The sequence below is a fragment of the Nilaparvata lugens genome, chromosome 13 (genome assembly GCF_014356525.2).
Source record: "Nilaparvata lugens isolate BPH chromosome 13, ASM1435652v1, whole genome shotgun sequence".
Lineage (NCBI taxonomy): Eukaryota > Metazoa > Arthropoda > Insecta > Hemiptera > Delphacidae > Nilaparvata > Nilaparvata lugens.
This window is the reverse complement of record NC_052516.1, coordinates 7,501,889-7,520,374: the sequence shown is the minus strand read 5'-3', so window position 1 is coordinate 7,520,374 and position 18,486 is coordinate 7,501,889. Positions and strand designations below refer to the sequence as shown.

The 18,486-nt window shown below is 33.1% G+C and overlaps 1 protein-coding gene across 3 annotated transcripts in view; it reads left to right on the top strand.

The window, feature by feature from the left end:
* LOC111049709 (proteoglycan 4) overlaps positions 1–4,581 on the top strand; it is a 90,962-nt gene extending 86,381 nt beyond the window's left edge. For 2 of the 3 annotated variants that reach the window (XM_039439695.1, XM_039439697.1), the window contains exons 3-4: positions 637–715; positions 4,177–4,581. In XM_039439695.1, the coding sequence (XP_039295629.1) occupies positions 637–670 (34 nt within the window). In that variant the 3' untranslated portion in view covers positions 671–715; positions 4,177–4,581. Of the gene's footprint in view, positions 1–636; positions 717–4,176 lie in introns of those variants that run through there. The other variant, XM_039439698.1, reaches the window with a different exon arrangement.
* Positions 4,582–18,486: the final 13,905 nt, after the last annotated feature.

The window sequence follows — 18,486 nt, the reverse complement described above, 5'->3', positions numbered from 1 at the left end:
ATATTATTTTTATTTAAGTTTCCAGTTTCATTTTGAGTTACAATTTGATTAAATCGATTACTTAGTTCTCCAAAATATAACTGTTTTGTTTATTATTTTAAAATATAGTTCCTTTCTCATGAGTTATAGAGTTAGATCAATTTAACCTCTCGCAAGCCAAGCGATTCCCCTATTATAAATTGTTACCATAATGTCTAGGGTTGTTCTCACAACCTTATAATACCATCACAATACCATACATAATATAACCCCAATATATTCCAAATTTAAATACCCCATTACAACCCTTATACAGTTGACACCATACAACAACGGTCACTCAGAACCGTTGCCAAATCGTTTTTAGGCTGTGAAGAAATTTAATGAAATACCAGAATATTCAAAGTTAATTAGCCTATGAACATTTTATATTCAATCATGAAACAATATATTTTCTTGTTAAATTTAATATTATATTCAAGATATAATCCTCTGAATATGAGTAATGAGTTGAAAAATCGTATCTCAGTGGTTGTTCAGAAGTATTTAAAGTTTTGATGATTAATTTTAGAAACATTCAGGAAATACTTGACCAATTATTATAATAATGACAACAAATCAATTTCGTCTTATTCTAATTTATCTCTTTTTGTTTAGTTTCAGAAAGCCGGGGATTTCAGCAGACTGCTAACATGGGGCGTTTGGAGCTTGGATCCCAGTCTGGAATATTTCACCTGTAAGTAACTCGATGAGTTATACAATCATCTCATTACGAGTATCAGTTGAATCCTATTAGTACCAAAGAGAAAAGATAGTGTAAGAAGATGCTATCCCATCCCATCCCATGGTATTGCTTTTGAAGGGACGGATTCAAGGATCCAACGTTTCAAATAACCCCACACGTCAACCGAAGCTTATTGTGTTCCCAAGTAGTATGTTAGTTAGGCAAATCAATACCTATGTCCTTTACAAGAACCAGGAGATTTTCCCTATAATAACATTCCATTCATCACCTGGTTGCAATCCTTGTCGCAATCCAGTTGATATGCTTGGCAGTCTCTTCAGACTGATTAGTCCTCGTGACCTACGTGAGTTCCACTCCTGGCCTTTTTGTAGGTCTTCCGCTGAGAGAGGGGACGCCAAACTGCCTCTAGGGCGCCCGGCCACCCTCGACTCAGCCTCTTGACCCACATTTGTGCATGGAATTTCGCCCATCTATGGTCTCTTGGGTTTTTTCTTTTTTCACCTCCAAAACTTAGCAGGGTCAAAAGCCTCACCTCTCCCAAGAAGTTTTGCCTAAATGGCCGCCCTTATTTGAGCAGTGGTGAGTTTTGGCCTCTCCACCCACAAACTCGTGACCTACGTGAGTTCCACTCCTGGCCTTTTTGTAGGTCCTTCCGCTGAGAGAGGGGACGCCAAACTGCCTCTAGGGCGCCCGACCACCCTCGACTCAGCCTCTTGACCCACATTTGTGCATGGAATTTCGCCCATCTCTGGTCTCTTGAGTTTTTCTTTTTGCCCCTCCGAAACTGCCTGATGGGGCAGATCCCGTGGGTTTGAAGGCAAGGCAACTTCTGGAGGTCCATTCTAGTCGCCTCCTACGCCAAGCATGGATACTGTGGGTGGATTCTGGTTTTCAACACATTCTTGAGTACGATGATCGACTCAAAGCTCCCCCAACCCACAGGGGGAATCCCATGGTATAGGTAGTTTTTTTCCAAATTTCAAGCAGATTTTTGTTTAGCTGTAGCCAATTACTGTTGACCACTGTCTATTATTACTGTTCTGGCAGGGTGAGTGTGTAAGAATGGCACAGTATGAGAGACTACCAGCGTCACATAGCTTCACGAAAAATAACTACTAGGACTATTGGCTTGAGTTAACAGTGAAATTTGGAACATAACGCCCCATACCACGGGATGCTATTATGCTAGTATATACTGACAACATTTGCAGAATTATTAATATTTTTGATTCTTTCTATAGTTGAGAGAATTGATCATGTAAACAATTCCCCTTCATTAAGAGTATTTCCATTGCTGAACACTTTAATTGTTGGAATCAACACATATTTCGCTACACTACAGCAAAAGATGTGTTGGTTCCAACATGAAACGATTGTTCTGTAATATTAAAATAATAATTAATAATAAGTGTGAAATATAAATTGAAAAATATATAATATTTCATAATAGAACAAGCTTTACGGCTTTTCACGCTCGATTGGCAAATCGCTCGGTTTGCCAGCCTCGTACACATGACAGCGATTCATGAGCGGTTTGCGCTCGGTTATAATAAATAATTACTACAACATCTATGTACTCAATCATTATCACTATATTACTCTAATATTGCTGCTTCTTACATTATTCATATTACTGTGTGTAGAATATTATCATGCTGGTATTATTTTAAATAGTTCAAATACATAATGAAATTATTTACTAGCCCTAGCTATATAGATACTAGCTAGCCCTATACTATATACTAGCCCTAGTATACCTAAGGCTGTTTTTTGCTCCTGTGAACTGCTGCTCTCTGAAAAAATGTCTGTTATCTCCTGCCAAGCAGACCTTTTCAGAACTCTATTCCTGTTATCCGAGCACTCCATGACCCAAATGCACTTTCTTTTCGCCACTTCATCGATAAACAATTCAGTGTCAAAGGATTCTAGCACAGCCACCTCTAATACAAGGCCCCGTCATACGATATTGCAACGTCGCAGTGAAGGTCTAGAATCCAATACATGATTGGTGAAAAAGATCAGCTGGTATTTTTTAAAATATTTTTCACCAATCATGTATTAGACTCTAGGCCTACACTGCGACGTTGCAATATCGTAGGCCGGGGCCTTGTATTAGAGGTGGCTATGATTCTAGTCATACTTCCATATTTCTGCTATGAACTACTTGAAACTAATCTGAACTATAAACTACTATGAACTATGATCCTCTACAAACTAACTTCAACTAAACTTACTAACTAACTGAACTGTAAGTTGTAATAGAACAAATTTTAATTGAACTGAAATTGTAATCGAATGTGGACTGCTCTGCTCGAAACCGCTCGGTTGACTGAAGACATGTGTACTCTCTCATGCCTGCTCTAGTATAGCCCGGCAACCGAGCGACAATCGAGCGGTTGGACTGGAGACTACAACCGCCGCGATTCGCCGACGACTACTAAAACCGAGCGTTGCATGTGTACGGCACCATGTATTTCCCTATACCTGGCAACCGCGCGACAACCGAGCGTAAATCGCTGTCATGTGAACAGGCTCTTAGCGAGTTCTCACTTTTAACACACTGGAGGCCTAAGTCGTTGTTCATAATGAAGTAACTGAAGTTCTGAAGTAACTTTAGAACGAATAGCTCAGCTTCAAATTTTGAGTGGATTATTAATTGCCTGCAGTGACGCATGCAATTAATAACTCAATGGATGGATTCAACTGGATTTTTTGAATTTTTTATTTTATTTTTATTCATTTATTGTACAAAATACTATTTCATAATGATATTATGACCAGGGAGGAAAAACTAGGCTGAGCCTGTATCATTTCTTTCCCAAATTTTGATAATGTCCAAAATGAGGTTATTAAAATACATTACTGTTTCAGCACATAATTTTTGATCCAGGAAAAGTCATTTAAAAATTTTGAATTTGGAAGGTTGATGAAAAAATAAATTAAATCATTACACCAAAGAGAAACTGTTGAAAACTTGAAAAATAATTTAGATTATATTGGTTTAGATTATTAATTTACTTATTTGTAAAATTTGTTTGTTTGAAACAATTTATTAAAAACTCATAACTACAATATTTATTGCAAGCACCAATAATTTTAGTGATAATAATTTCAAATATTTCTCTTATTTTTGGTTTTGAAGCATCTAAATTTCAAAATTCACTTTGTAATAATAATTAAGGGCTGAAAATTTTATGAAGTGAACAACTACAAGACTTAACCTATTTCGGACTATGTGTAACCTTTGATAAAAAAATCTACAAATATTAAAAAATTCTTAATAAAAATCGACAAATATTGATTGTGAAATATTACTTGATTATTTCTTGCACAGTATTAATTTTGATTTGGTTTATGAATAAGTTATTATCTATGCTCCAAATTCTTTTAGAGTATAACATTTTCTACATTTCAATAACTAGTTTTTCAAAGTTACTGTTTTTATTTTTCAGAGCCACCAACCACGTCTCAAATGTTCACTGGTTCTGCACGTGTGAATTCGTTGGGAATATCTGGAGGGACAGCTGCATCATCAGTGACTGATGAGGAGATATCTTCATAGTTATATGATCCCAAACATTCATCAAATCCATAATAGTATGTTTATCAAATATTTTTATTTAAGTAGATTTTATCCCGTATGTCAATGTGTTGTATATTAACAATAACTAAAAGTAGTTCTAAAATTATGGGTTTTCTATGTGTATTTTCCATCCTATCTGTATAGCTTATCAATGTATTAACTATTATAACTAAAAGTAGTATTAATCTCATGTTTTTTCACTTTTATATCTAATTCTATCTGTGTAACAATTCGTTTTATACTGATTAAAATTAGTTTTATACCAATATTTTAATTTGTGTATTCTATCCTTCTTGTCACAATAACAATAAATTTCTTAGTGCTATAATAATATGTCTATGTGTATAGAAGTGGGGCAGAGAAGTTTGCTTATTTCAGTAGCGCTCTGCTTTCCAATGGATTACTGCTCTGCTGGTCATAAAAAGAAATCTATTGGTTCTTATGGGAATGTTCACACATTGAGCGAATGTAAGTGTGTGAACACTCCCATAAGAACCAATGTATTTATTATTTTTATACCCAGCAGAGGAGAGAGATTCATTGGATAGTAGGGCTTTAGTACTAAAGATTTAACGGTATTTACAAAGCATGTAAGTATAGTGTGGTCCACGTTATAATGGCAGTGTTTGATTAGCAATTGTATTGCTAGCCTTGTCTATCATTCAACAAAGCGGATAGCGCTACCTCTTTCTCGCTTTGCTCTGTTGCCAGATCGTTTTTTAACAATGTAGAAATATAATTGATTAACAAAATTTTTAATCTTGATTATGAAAAGTCATTATGAAATCATTGAAAATATAATTTCTTGCTTGATAAAATATAATTGGTTCTTTTAAACGAGAATAAACAGTTGATATTACATCAATAAACCGGTATCAGTTACCTTCCATAGAAGGCATTGATAAGACAGAGGATCGGCAACGTTTTACTCCCATCTTTCTTCACTGCCATTGTAACGTGGACCTCACTATAGTGGTGTGAAAGGGAATGATATATTCATCACAAAATAGAAATATATTTTCTATGAACATCACATTTATTCTGCATAATTAATGTGATTGCAAGAAATGATAATTAAATTCAGTTTGAAGCTAATCAATATTAATACCAGCTTCCCAGCCTTGTGCCAGACATGAAAACAGTGCCAGATATTTTAAAAGTATTTTTCATTCATCTATTCGATTTCGTATTTTGCTTTTCCTGTTGTGGTGTAAATGATATTTTAGAAGGTATTTGATGAGAATCTAGAAGAATCTGAATTTGATGGAAGCCTCAAGGCTGTAAGAATGAATAAGAAATTTATTTTAGCATATTTATAAGTGTTCAAAATACGCGCAGGTTCAATCTATTAATTGAACGTAAAACAGTTCATTAATTAACTAGTAAAACATTTGAATAGTTTTGGTAATTGAACAATATTGAATTTAACAGAGTTGTGACATTTTGCTTGAGTCGGCACGCATTGAATCACAGAAAATGTTTGAAAACAAGATACTAGATCTGGTGATGAATACGGTAAGTTTTTATAATATAAACATAAATATAATAAACTATCTGAATATTTGATCTCAATCATGTAAATTTATTAGGCTATTAAATCATAAAAATATAAATATATTATCTTCTTGGTCTATAGAATGTACATTACCCTATTTTAGATATGATTGTTCTTTAACAATTATTATTATACCAGATACACCGCGGTGACTTGAAACCGCATCAATCAACTATTGAAAGCGGTGGAAAAAGAGAATCGGCAACCATGCCGTCCTATTATTTCCACTGATTTTATAACACGTTATAGGGTCGCCAGCCCGGTAGCCAACCCTTTTCACGTTATAGAATCAGTTGAAATAATATGAAGGCATTGTTGCGACTTTCTCGTTTCCACCGCCTTCTAAGGTACATAGCTGTGATTTAATCTAATTAGATCCGGTCTAATATTTATTGTTGATTCTTGTCAATAATGATCAATCCTATTTTCTTATTATTATAATATTAGTCAATAAAATATATTTTCCCTAGATCTACTAAAAAATTATAATTGAGATAATTTTGGTAGTTTATTATAATATTTCTCCATAGTCATAAGACAAAACAAATCATTTTATTACAGATGGCTCTTGAGATCGTCAAGAGTATAACAATAGTTAAAATTCAACTACATTCAAAACATTAAATAGTTAAAAATCACAGACATTTACGAAGACACAGACGGTTTGGCATTTCTCTTAATGTTTAAATGTTTATATATTTATATGTTGCGCATTTACGGCGAAGCGCGGTAATAGATTTTCATGAAATTTGACAGTTATGTTCCTTATTTAATTGCGCGTCGACGTATATACAAGGTTTTTGGAAATTTTTCATTTCAAGGATAATATTAAAGGAAAAAGGAGCCTCCTTCATACTTCAATATCAGAGTAAAAAATCTGGTGTGGCGCACTCACACAACTTTCCTTGCCGTTATGAAAATTGATCAACTGACGCTACGGTAGTGTTCCCGCGCAACTCAAGTCTACTATTTAAAGATCCAAGCCAGCTGTTGACAGGACAATAACGCTGCAGACACACAAAGTCTGCTATCTCTTCATAGTGAATGATTTAATAGAATCAACAGTTTGCAACTTAATAATTTTATTTTCTCGAACATCGAGCTTATTTTCAATTTTAGGTGAAAATTTTACTGAAAATTAATTGTAGAGATACTCATGCTCAATCTTTCTCACTTGAAATTTTTTGTTTAAACTGTATCTGATGCCTGATAATTGGGAATCTAAATTCAAACTTTGCATAGATGGGGCACAGCTCCTGAAATTTTTACAGATATGGGACTTATGGTAATTGATAGAGCTTATCAATGACTATTTTAGGTATGAATTTGATCAAAATCGTTGGAGCCGTTTTCGAGAAAATCGCGAAAAACCCTGTTTTTGACAACATTTTCGCCATTTTAGCCGCCATCTTGAATTGCATTTGATCGAAATTGTTCGTGTCGGATCCTTTAGTGTAAGGACCTTAAGTTCCAAATTTCAAGTTATTACCTTAATTGGGAGATGAGATATCGTGTACACAGACGCACATACACTCATACACACACACACACACACACACACACACACACACACACACATATATACACACACACACACACACACATACAGTGGACCAATACCCAAAAACCACTTTTTTGGACTCAGGGGACCTTGAAACGTATAGAAATTTAGAAATTGGGGTACCTTAATTTTTTTGGGAAAGCAATACTTTCCTTACCTATGGTAACAGGGCAAGGAAAGTAAATTCATCATAAATCAGCTGACAAGTGATTACACAGATGTGTGGAGAAGCCAATCTATTGCTGTATTTCCATAAGGTCTATAGTTTCAATCAGGTACTTGTGGATGAGAATACTGCGTGAGGTCTATTTTTCACAGAACTACTAGTAGATATAAATCAAAATGGACTAAATTGTCACAGTATTAACATTTTCATTAAATTCTTTCACCTCATAATAATAAGGATTCAACTAAAGAAAGTTTTTGTCTTCAAAAATAAATGTAGTGACAAATGTCGAATTCCCTCCTCAGGTACCGCATTGACAGACAGACAAAAGATATTAATTAAAAAAATGCAATTTACGATGTAAAAATCTTATGTACTCATTTTCCATATAAAACAACAACAAAGAATAAAAACAAACCTTATGAATACACTAAGCCAAATAAATCCTTAGGAAATGGTCTACATGGGCAAAACTAGTTGAATAAATAGTGGCAAATGTCTAATTATCTCTCTCAGGTACAGCATTAAATATAGTTTAATACCGTATGATATAATTTTTTTGTGAATTTGCAAAGTTACAAAATCATACCACTAGATCATTTCTCCTTCTGTCATTGTAATAATTGTGATTGTTACCCTGTTGCATACATCTACTATAATTTTCCTTGACATTTGTATAAAATAAGTTGAGACTTGAAGAAAATATTTGCGCTTTCACACAATTTCAATCCTTTATTTAATTAGATTTTGTAATATAGAAAAAAGATAATATGATCTTAATGATTCTATTAGTAAATCAATTATGATACATCAATATGATGTATAGCTCTGTTGGTAAAAAATTAATTAAATAATATACAAATATTTGGATCGTAATACATTAGGCCACCACTGGGTCGCCAGAGAGCAACCATTGTTGGCCGTGTGTGAGCACACTGGGAGACCAGTAAGACACCAGCGGGACACTAGGACACCAGTGAGACACCATAATTGGTGTCCGGGCTTACAACCCCAAAGATTCACGTTATAAAACCAGCACCTGATTAACATTGGTTTGCTATCCTTGTCTTTCATTAGACAGAGCAGATAGCTCTATCCTTTTCTAGCTCCGCAAGGGAGTTCCTCATATCTACCACATTTCAGATTGTCTTCTATATAAGATTAGATGAATATGATCTAAAAGGTGATCTAAAGGTTTCTTCCATGGATTCAATTTTCTCAAATAACTCAATATTATATAGTTTAGGCGCACTCACACAACTTTCCTTGCCGCTATGAAAATTGATCACTTGACACTAGTGTTCCCGCGCATCTCAAAGCTACTATTCAAAGATTTGAGTCAGCTGGTGACAGGGCAATAACGCTGGAGACACACATGAGGTCTGCTATCTCTTCATAGTGAATGATTTCATAGAATCAACAATAATTTGCAATTGAATAATCATATTTTCTCGAATTTAAAGCTTATTTTCAATTTAAGGTGAAAATGTTACTGAACATTAATTGTAGAGATTTTCATGCTCAATCTACTCCACTTGATTTTTTTTTGTTTAAATAGTATCTGAAGCCTGATGATTGGGAATCTAAAATCGAACTTAGCATTGATGGGGCAGAGCTCCTAAAATTTTTACAGATATGGAACTTATGGCAGTTGATATTGCTTATCGATGACTATTTTAAGTATGAATTTGATCAAAATCGTTGGAGCCGTTTCCGAGAAAATCATGAAAAACCCTGTTTTTGACAACATTTTCGCCATTTTAGCCACCATCTTTAATTGTATTTGATCGAAATTGTTCGTGTCGGATCCTTATAGTGAAAGGACCTTAAGTTCCAAATTTCAAGTCATTCCGTTAATTGGGAGATGAGATATCGTGTACACAGACACACACACACACACACACACACACACACAAGTAAAAAATTAGATATAATCTAAAAGGCTCTGTTTAACTATTTTGAAAGCTTGTTTCTTCCATGGCTTCAATTTTGTTCAAATAACTCAATATTATATCGTTTCAAGTGGTACGGTAATTGAGTGAAATATTTTCAACAAATTCATTAATTTAAGCCTTCCTAATTCAAAATTTATATAGTTCCCATGTTTATTTTAGACTAAAATTGTATAGAAATTGTACACCTGAAAGACTAAACTTATCTTGGACTGTGTAATCACCTAAATTGATAAGAAAAATAGCACAAAGATTACAAAATATAGTACCTATAAAATATTAATATGACTAAATTAGTTGACCAATTTAATCAATTGCGTTTTTTTTAGAAAGAGCTTTAGCTACAAGCGTTTGTGCTGATAAGCTACTATCTCAGAAAAGTTGAGACTCCTGAACCTAGTACTCCCGTTGGATTGATTGTTTGAGTACTTTATTTATGTAGATTACAATATATACTGGCCTATACACTTATATACAGCAAAATTATAGATGAATTTACATAATATAGACTAAGAAAATAATTATTGGACTGTATATGATGTGAAAAAGCAATTTGTAATATAATAAATATAGATAATTATATTGTTATGCATCTACAAAAATTGGCGGAGCTTTGGACATATCAATGTCCATTCTTCGGAAAGAATATTAAAAATATCCTTCCCACTAACTCTCTACCAAAAAGGATGGGAGACCAGTTGAGGATTTGACTCTGCTAACCCCATTTATGAGTTTGAAAATCGCTTCCCGCTAGTTCGGAGCTCACCTAAAGCTGTAGGTCACTCATCTCTCATTAGGAGAGTTGAGTAAGAGAGGGCCGACTGCGCCCTAACTTCGCTCTCTAGGAAAGACAGTCATTCTATTCTATTCTACCATGCCACTCATTACCTACGCACAAGCCTAGAGCACTTGTAGACATCACTCTCATCCAAAAGATATTAAAAGATCCATAATAAATTAATTATATTTGTTTTGTTCCAGGTATGAAGTTGATGATGAAGATACATAAGTGATGATGTGTATCATAATTACTGATGTTGGAGATACACAACTGCTGATGTGTATCATAATTACTGATGATTGAGATACACAACACTGATTTTTGTTGCAAAACATGCAACATGGAAGTCTTGGAGCTGGGAATCCCGATATTATGATAGGTTCATCCAGTTGTTAACCTGTCATGGACCACAGCTTCAAGTATGGCATCTGACAGGTGAGTGAGTCTTGTAACATCCCTTTCTATATTATCTCACTTCCATTATTATAAAAAAATATTATTACTATTAAAATTTGGGAGTGAAATCCCACTGCCGGCGAACAAGGTATCCTTTAGATCTTTAAATTTTAATTGAATAACAATATTAATGTGGATTTAATTTTTTATTAAATAAAATTTTTTGTTGGGGTGACAGTTAAAAAGCAAATAAAATTAAAAACAATGGATATCCTATAATTAAAAATCAATTTAATTGCTGAGAATAAAAGAACTTTATTAAATTAAATCCATGAAAAAAAAATTCTTTGCTGTTATTGTGAGGTCCACGTTCACGTTATAATGGCAGAACAACGTTGCCGATCCTCTGTCTTGTCAATGCCTTCTATAGACGGTAGCTGATACAGGTTTATTGATGTAATATTAACTGTTCATTCTTGTTAAAAATAATCGATTATATTTTACTAGTAGTTCTGTGAACAGTAGACCTCACGCAGTATTCTCATCCACAAGTACCTGATTGAAACTATAGACCTTATGGAAATACAGCAATAGACTGGCTTCTCCACACATCTGTGTAATTACTTGTCAGCTGATTTATGATGAATAATTCTATAGTCTGATTTTTACTCTGATATTGGAGTATGAAGGAGGCTCGTTTTTCCTTTTATATTATCCTTGAAATGCAAAATTCCCAAAAACCTTGTATATACGTCGACGCGCAATTAAAAAAGGAACATACCTGTCAAATTTTATGAAAATCTATCACCGCGTTTCGCCGTAAATGCGCAACATATAAACATTTAAACATTAAGAGAAATGCCAAAACCGTCGACTTGAATCTTAGACCTCACTTCGCTCGGTCAAATATTATTAATTAACAAAATCAATCTTAATAATGAAAATGTATTATTTCATCATTGATGAATATATTTTTCTGACGAATAAAATGTAATTGATTATTTTAAACAAGAATAAAACGTTAATATTACATCAGATTCACCGATGTCAGCTATCCTATATAGAAGGCAGAGAATCGGCAACTCTGTTCTCCTATCTTTCCCTACTGCCATTATAACGTGGACTTTACTATAGGTAGTTTATCGGCTTGCTGTCTTGACTTGTATTAGTTTTTTCTAATATTTCTAATTATTTTCAGGTTAACAAGCCGTTGATGTGGGTTTGTGGTAGCCCTGCAAGATACAAGACTCTTACCGCTGTAGGACGGAGAAATTGTCTAGTTCTTAACAGGTAAATTATTGCATTTAATACATTTATTACATTTAATTCTATTACCGTACTTAACAATGAGAACAAACATAAAATTAATTAATTACATTTAACATTACATTAATTCTATTACCGTACTTAACAATGAGAACAAACATAAAATTAATTAATTACATTTAACATTACATTTAATTCTATTACTTAACAATGAGAACAGAACACTTTTGAAAATTTGTATAATAATTTCTATTTTTTGATTCTATTTCATCATTATTTGTGGAGTTTAGCAGCTTTTCATGTTACAATGTTTCTTCACAGTTGAAGCTTTTTTAAAAAATTGACACTTTCCTTTGAGTGCACCAGTACTATAGTACTATTCAAGATACTATAGAAAATAAAACTAGAACTTATATACTGCAGATAAAAAGCCAACTTAACTATACTCTGTGCAAAATTACTTTTGACTTGGGAGGGACATGCGCAGCATAGAAGGCATACAGAGGTGGGGATACAACGGCGGCGATGTTACCGTTCTGAACCGGTCAGCATTCTCTAATTTCTATTGAGTATTCAAGCGTTCATGTTGAACTTACATAGTTTCTTCTCTGAAAGCATCCAGTCAACTGACTCTGATTGACAAATTGGCAACTGCGCTTCTACCTATGGCTCTATTAATCACTGTAACTGGAACCGGCCAGCGGTCTCTAATTTCTAGTGACTGTTTATGTACTCATGCTAAACATGCGAATTTTCCTGTCTGGAAGCTCTCAGTCAACTGACTCTAATCGACAAATTGGCAACTGCGCTTCTACCTATGGCTCTATTAATCACTGTAATTGGCTGATCTCCCTCCATTTCTCTGCACTGCATATTCCTCCAAGTCTCAAGTAAATTTGTACCGACTATAATATACTGCGCAGATAAAACTGAACTTACTCAAATAGTAAACTGATTAGTAATAATTAGAACTGAAATAAAACATATACTGAAACTTGATACTATAAATATTTCAAGTGATAACTGGTGTCTCAAAGTACAGGTAAGGGTGAGACCATATTAGGCGTTTTCAGAGTCGGCAGGCTAGGAAGCTCTCCGATTGGGTTGGCGCCTGGAAAAACGCCTAATATAGTCTCGCCCTAAAGTCCAGTCTCAAAAATTAATGCAGTTAATCTAATGAAAGATTAATATGGGTGAAAATGAGTTAATGGTACCTATTGAATAACATAATATAATTGCATAGTGATATAAACAAATTCATTTATTACCTATTTGAATGATTTTATGTAAGACTAGCAGGTAACCCGTGCTCCGCAAGGGTCTAATTAATAACTTGACAAACTGATTACTTCACCTACTGAAATCTTGCAAAATTAGAAATAGGCCTATTACCATCCTTGATAAATTGAGAATGTTTATACAACATTTCAAGTCAATCAGCCTTGTAGTTTAGACATGATGATACGTCCGTCATTCGGGAATTTCCTATCCCGTACGTGTATAAGCCAATTCTTTTATTTATTATATTATAAATAATGAACAGTAAATTACTGTCCATTTTAATCTATTTTCTCGAATCTAACTGAGATAGATTTGATCATGATCTCCTATATATACCGTTATTCTGTACCAGGTCCTGCAATAGTGAAACAAAATCTATATTATTATATCTGAAATCTATCTGAATTTATTGATTGAATTAAATTGTTGATTTATAATCTCGAATGTTTGTTTCAGATGGTGATGAGATGCAAGGAGTTGAAAGCTTTCAAATTTGGCAGACTTCAGAAAATTGTTCCAGGTTAGTATTTTCAACTATTCATTTTTACAGAATATTTCAGAAAGAACCCGTCAAATTTCTCAGGCTATAATTAACGGCTAATCTCAACAAAATAATTGAAAGCACCCGTCATAAGAAAATGTTAATGAGTTTAAACCGCTTAATAAAATTGGAAGACAAAAATCTTGAGTTATTCAAGAATTAATATTTGACAAGTGCTGAATGCAGATTTTGAAAAAGGATCTTTTATTTAGAAGTCCGTCAAATAAAGTTTGTTAAGGTTTTCATTTCTTTTATTGATACAAGTTTCTCCGAATTGTATTCCCTAAAATTTGTATTAAATAATCATTGCACTTCTCTTATAAGCACCTCTAAATAATTTAACTCTTTTATTGAAGCTTGAACGCAAAAAGTATGCTCTATGATTCCGAAACTCTTGTGCTTCAAACAAATGTTTCCTTGTAATATTTTTGGTACAATTCTGGAGATGATATTCTATTCGATATTCCAGCTAACATCACATAAAACATAATCTGGCTAACAAACTAAATGTAATCAATTATTATGAATAGGTGGCATAATATAATTCAAGTTCAAGTTTTATTGTTTACAGCAGCAATAAAAAATACAGAATATCAACAAAATATCCTATTAGATATAACTATCAATATTTAACTTGACACTATAATTTATCATTAATACAGTAGAAATTCACTTCAAACTTATAAGTACACAACTCATATCAACATTTTGTAATGATGTGGGATTCTGATAATTAGGCTATGTGTTGTACTTACCAATTATGTATGTGTAATCATCAATCGTAATGTACTTGTCATTATGTGTATTCTTACCAAACTTTACGTACTGATGCCCAGTTGCACAAAAGCCTGTTACATTCTAAAACCGTGATTAAATTCCACGAGATCCAATCATAGAACCTTCCTCCTAAAATTCTTCTCTAATTCGTTCTTGTGGCATTTGATCATGATTAAAATTTAACAGACTTCTGTGCAACCGGGTGTGTGAGTTAATTTAACTGAATGAGTTGAACTCGGGCGAAGTGTTTCACTCCGTATAACCATAGAGAAACAATAGCATTTTAGTAGATATGCCATGGCTTAGGGCGTTTATGTCACAACTTTAACTAATATCTCAAGCCGATAGTCCACGTAGTTCTATCTCGTGAAGCAGTGTGACGCTGGTAGTCTCTCATATTGTGTGCCGTTCATACACTCTCACCCAACAAAACAGTAGATATCGACAGTAATTGGCTAGAGTTAACAGTAAAAGTTGCGACATAAACGCCCTATACCATGGGATATTTACTAACGCTATTTTTCTCTATGGTTACTCATAGGAAAGTCTTGTAGTTGTTTACTTCACAAAATTTTCAGTTTTTAAGACTGTGCAAAGGTTAAAAATAAACTTTCTACTCGTGATATTTTCCCAAGTTTTTCGATTTGTATATTATCAAGCTATCAAAATGAAAAAGTTTTCTCAGGAATACATTTTTTTCCGAATACTTTTTGAGATATGAGCGCCTGAAGTTTGAATTTTTGGGACAGAACATCTCAAATTCGGTAAGAGATAAATTCATGAGATTTAGAGGATGGATTCTTCATGGTATTGTTAATCTAGTAAAAAAAAAATTCTGAGAATATCAATTTTTGAAAAAGTTATTCAATTTACAAAAAACAACTAAACTAAAAGTTATATTTGGTTATTTTTAGTAAATTGAATAACTATCTTAAAAATTGATATTTTCAGAAAATTTTTGTTTTAATAGATCAACAATACCACGAAGAATCTCTATCCTATAAATCTTATGGATTTATCTCTTACCGAATTTGAAATGTTCTGTCCCAAAAAATTAAACTTTAGGCGCTCATATCTCAAAAAGTAATGATCAGAACAGAAATGTTTTCCTGAGAATTTTTTGATTTTGATAGCTTGATGATATACAAATCGAAAAACACAAGCATTTTCTCACAAAGAGGAAATTCTCATACCTAAATTTTTCCGATTTTGATATTGGACAGTGACATGAAAAAGTCTTTGAAAATCAAGTTTGAAAAAAATATCACGAGTAGAAAGTTCATTTTCAGCCTTTGCACAGCCTTAATTATTTTCACAAAGAGGATTTTTAAATTTAGATGCTTCAAAACCAAACATAGGATAAAATTTTTACACTATTCATATTCATTTTAGGTTAAATAGATTATTGTTATAATATTGCAATTTATTAGGTTTTCGCAGAAATAATAATAATTTGTTTTTGTTTTTTTTTGCAGTTGTACTGCAACTTCTTCGGCTTCTGCTACAACTTCGCCTTCTCTATCTTCATCTTCAGCTACGTCTTCTGCTGCTTCTTCTCCTTCTTCGTCTTCATCAGCTGCTTCTTCTTCATCGTCTTCATCAGCTGATTCATCGTCTCCTTCTTCATCATCTTATGCTGCTTCTTTGCTGAGGATTCTTCTAGCTGTTTGCTGATTTTTGGAGTTATCTTATAAGGTGTAAACGCTGTGAGTTGATTTTGATTGCTGATAACTTCTTGCTTATTAACACTAGTATTATCTGTTCTTTTTACGTTTCTCACCAATCTATGTAGAATCTATCTTCCACTATTTCTTACTAATTCATCTACTCTCTTATCTGGAGCTCTACATTGATATAGGGTGATTCATAGCTTTTATTAGTTATAATGGAAGATTTTATTGGAAACTTTAGTGTTTCTGAAATTGTAATAATTATTGGAGGATTCAGAAAGTGACTTGATTTTTGTACGTTTGGAGGAGAAGTAGGCCTACCTACTCAGGAGGAATACTGCAGAACGACGTTTCTACTAAGGAGATACATCTGTATTTCATGTAAACGAAGTTATATTGTCAAAACCAGAATTTTAAATCTCAAATTGTTTTGACAAATCAGTGGTTTTGACAATATCACGTCGTTTACATCCAATATGGGTGTATACACAATATCATCTTCACAGCAACAAGGAAAGATACATTAATTTTAATATGGATTATGTCACAGAACGTGGTGTAAGTTACCACAGATCTTAGAATCAGAACCAAGTTACTTACCTAATTTCTTCACTTAGTCTATGATGGTGATATGTACATTGGTGAAAAGATGCACAATACAAGAACAAGTGACAAAGTTTCACAAATTCTTTCTATAATTTATTTATTCACAAAAATTTCTCAATGAGTTTCCAAGAAACATGTTTTGATAAATTGAGGTTTGATGTTAATAGTGGCATATAATGAAAGCTAAAGTGAGGTCCACGTTATAATGGCATTGTTTGAATAGCAATTGTATTGCTATCCTTGTCTATCATTCAACAAAGCGGTTAGGGCTATCTCTTTCTCGCTTTGCTCTGTTGCCAGATCGTTCTTTAACAATACAGAATTAATATTTAATTGACAAAATATTTATTCTTGATTATGAAATCATTGAAAAATATAATTTCTTGTTTGATAAAATATAATTCATCATTTTAGAAGAGAATGAACAGTTAATATTACATCAATAAACCTGTATCAGCTACCGTCTATAGGAGACATTGACAAGACAGAGGATCGGCAACGTTGTTCTTCTATCTTTTTCCACTGCCATTATAACGTGGACCTCACTATAGTTTTAGTACTCAGGTTTTCACAAATACCAATACTTTTGAAAATGTATTCTTTCATCTCAATGGATCTCAATAATATAATTACTTGGGTCTCCTAAATTTCAATTCTAAATACAGTAATGAGTTTCAAATCGATTCTAGAACAGTAAAAGTGTTACAGTTTCCATTGATAAATGTCAAATTTGCTAAATACATTGCAAGATTTTGTTACAATGTCAATAGGGCCTACTATTGTCACAGTGAATATTGTAACATTTTTACTGTAAACTCCTTTATCCTGCGGTTATATTGTATGTGAAGAATAAATATATTGATTATTTCTGGTTGTTTTGCATAAATTATTATTGATCTACTTTCTATGAAACTGTTTGAAATGCATTACTGTATAAATTTGATTACAATAAAATTATCTCTGTTAAAGAAATGTTATGTTTGAGTTTTTATGTAATTTAGAGAACTTAGTGCCGGTTGCACAAAATCCGGTTAAATTTTAACCGTGATTAATTCCACGAGAACCAATCAGAGAAGCCCTCTTTTCAAAAACGTCTTCTCTGATCTGGTTCTCGAGAACTTGAACACGATTACAATTTAACGGGCTGTTGTGCAACCGGGTTTAGAGTTTGGTGTTGATTTTTCTATAAGATTGTTACTACAAATGCACTGCAGAACAAGCGAAATCATTAAGTTTCAAAAAATTGTTTTGTGAGATGTGAAAAACCTGGGTAATCTATGGTGAGGTCCACGTTATAATGGCAGTGTTTGTTTAGCAATGGTATTGCTGTCCTTGTCTATCATTCAACAAAGCGGATAGCGCTATCTCTTTCTGCTTTGCTCTGTTGCCAGATCGTCTTCAAACAATGTAGAATTAATAATTAATTGACAAAATATTACATCTTGATTATGAAAATTCATTATGAAATTATTGAAATATATAATTTCTTGCTTAATAAAGTATAATTGATTATTTTAAACTAGAATAAACAGTTAATATTACATCAATAAACCTGTATCAGCTATCGTCTATAGAAAGCATTGACAAGACAAAGGATTGGCAACATTGTTTTCCTATCTTTCTTCAC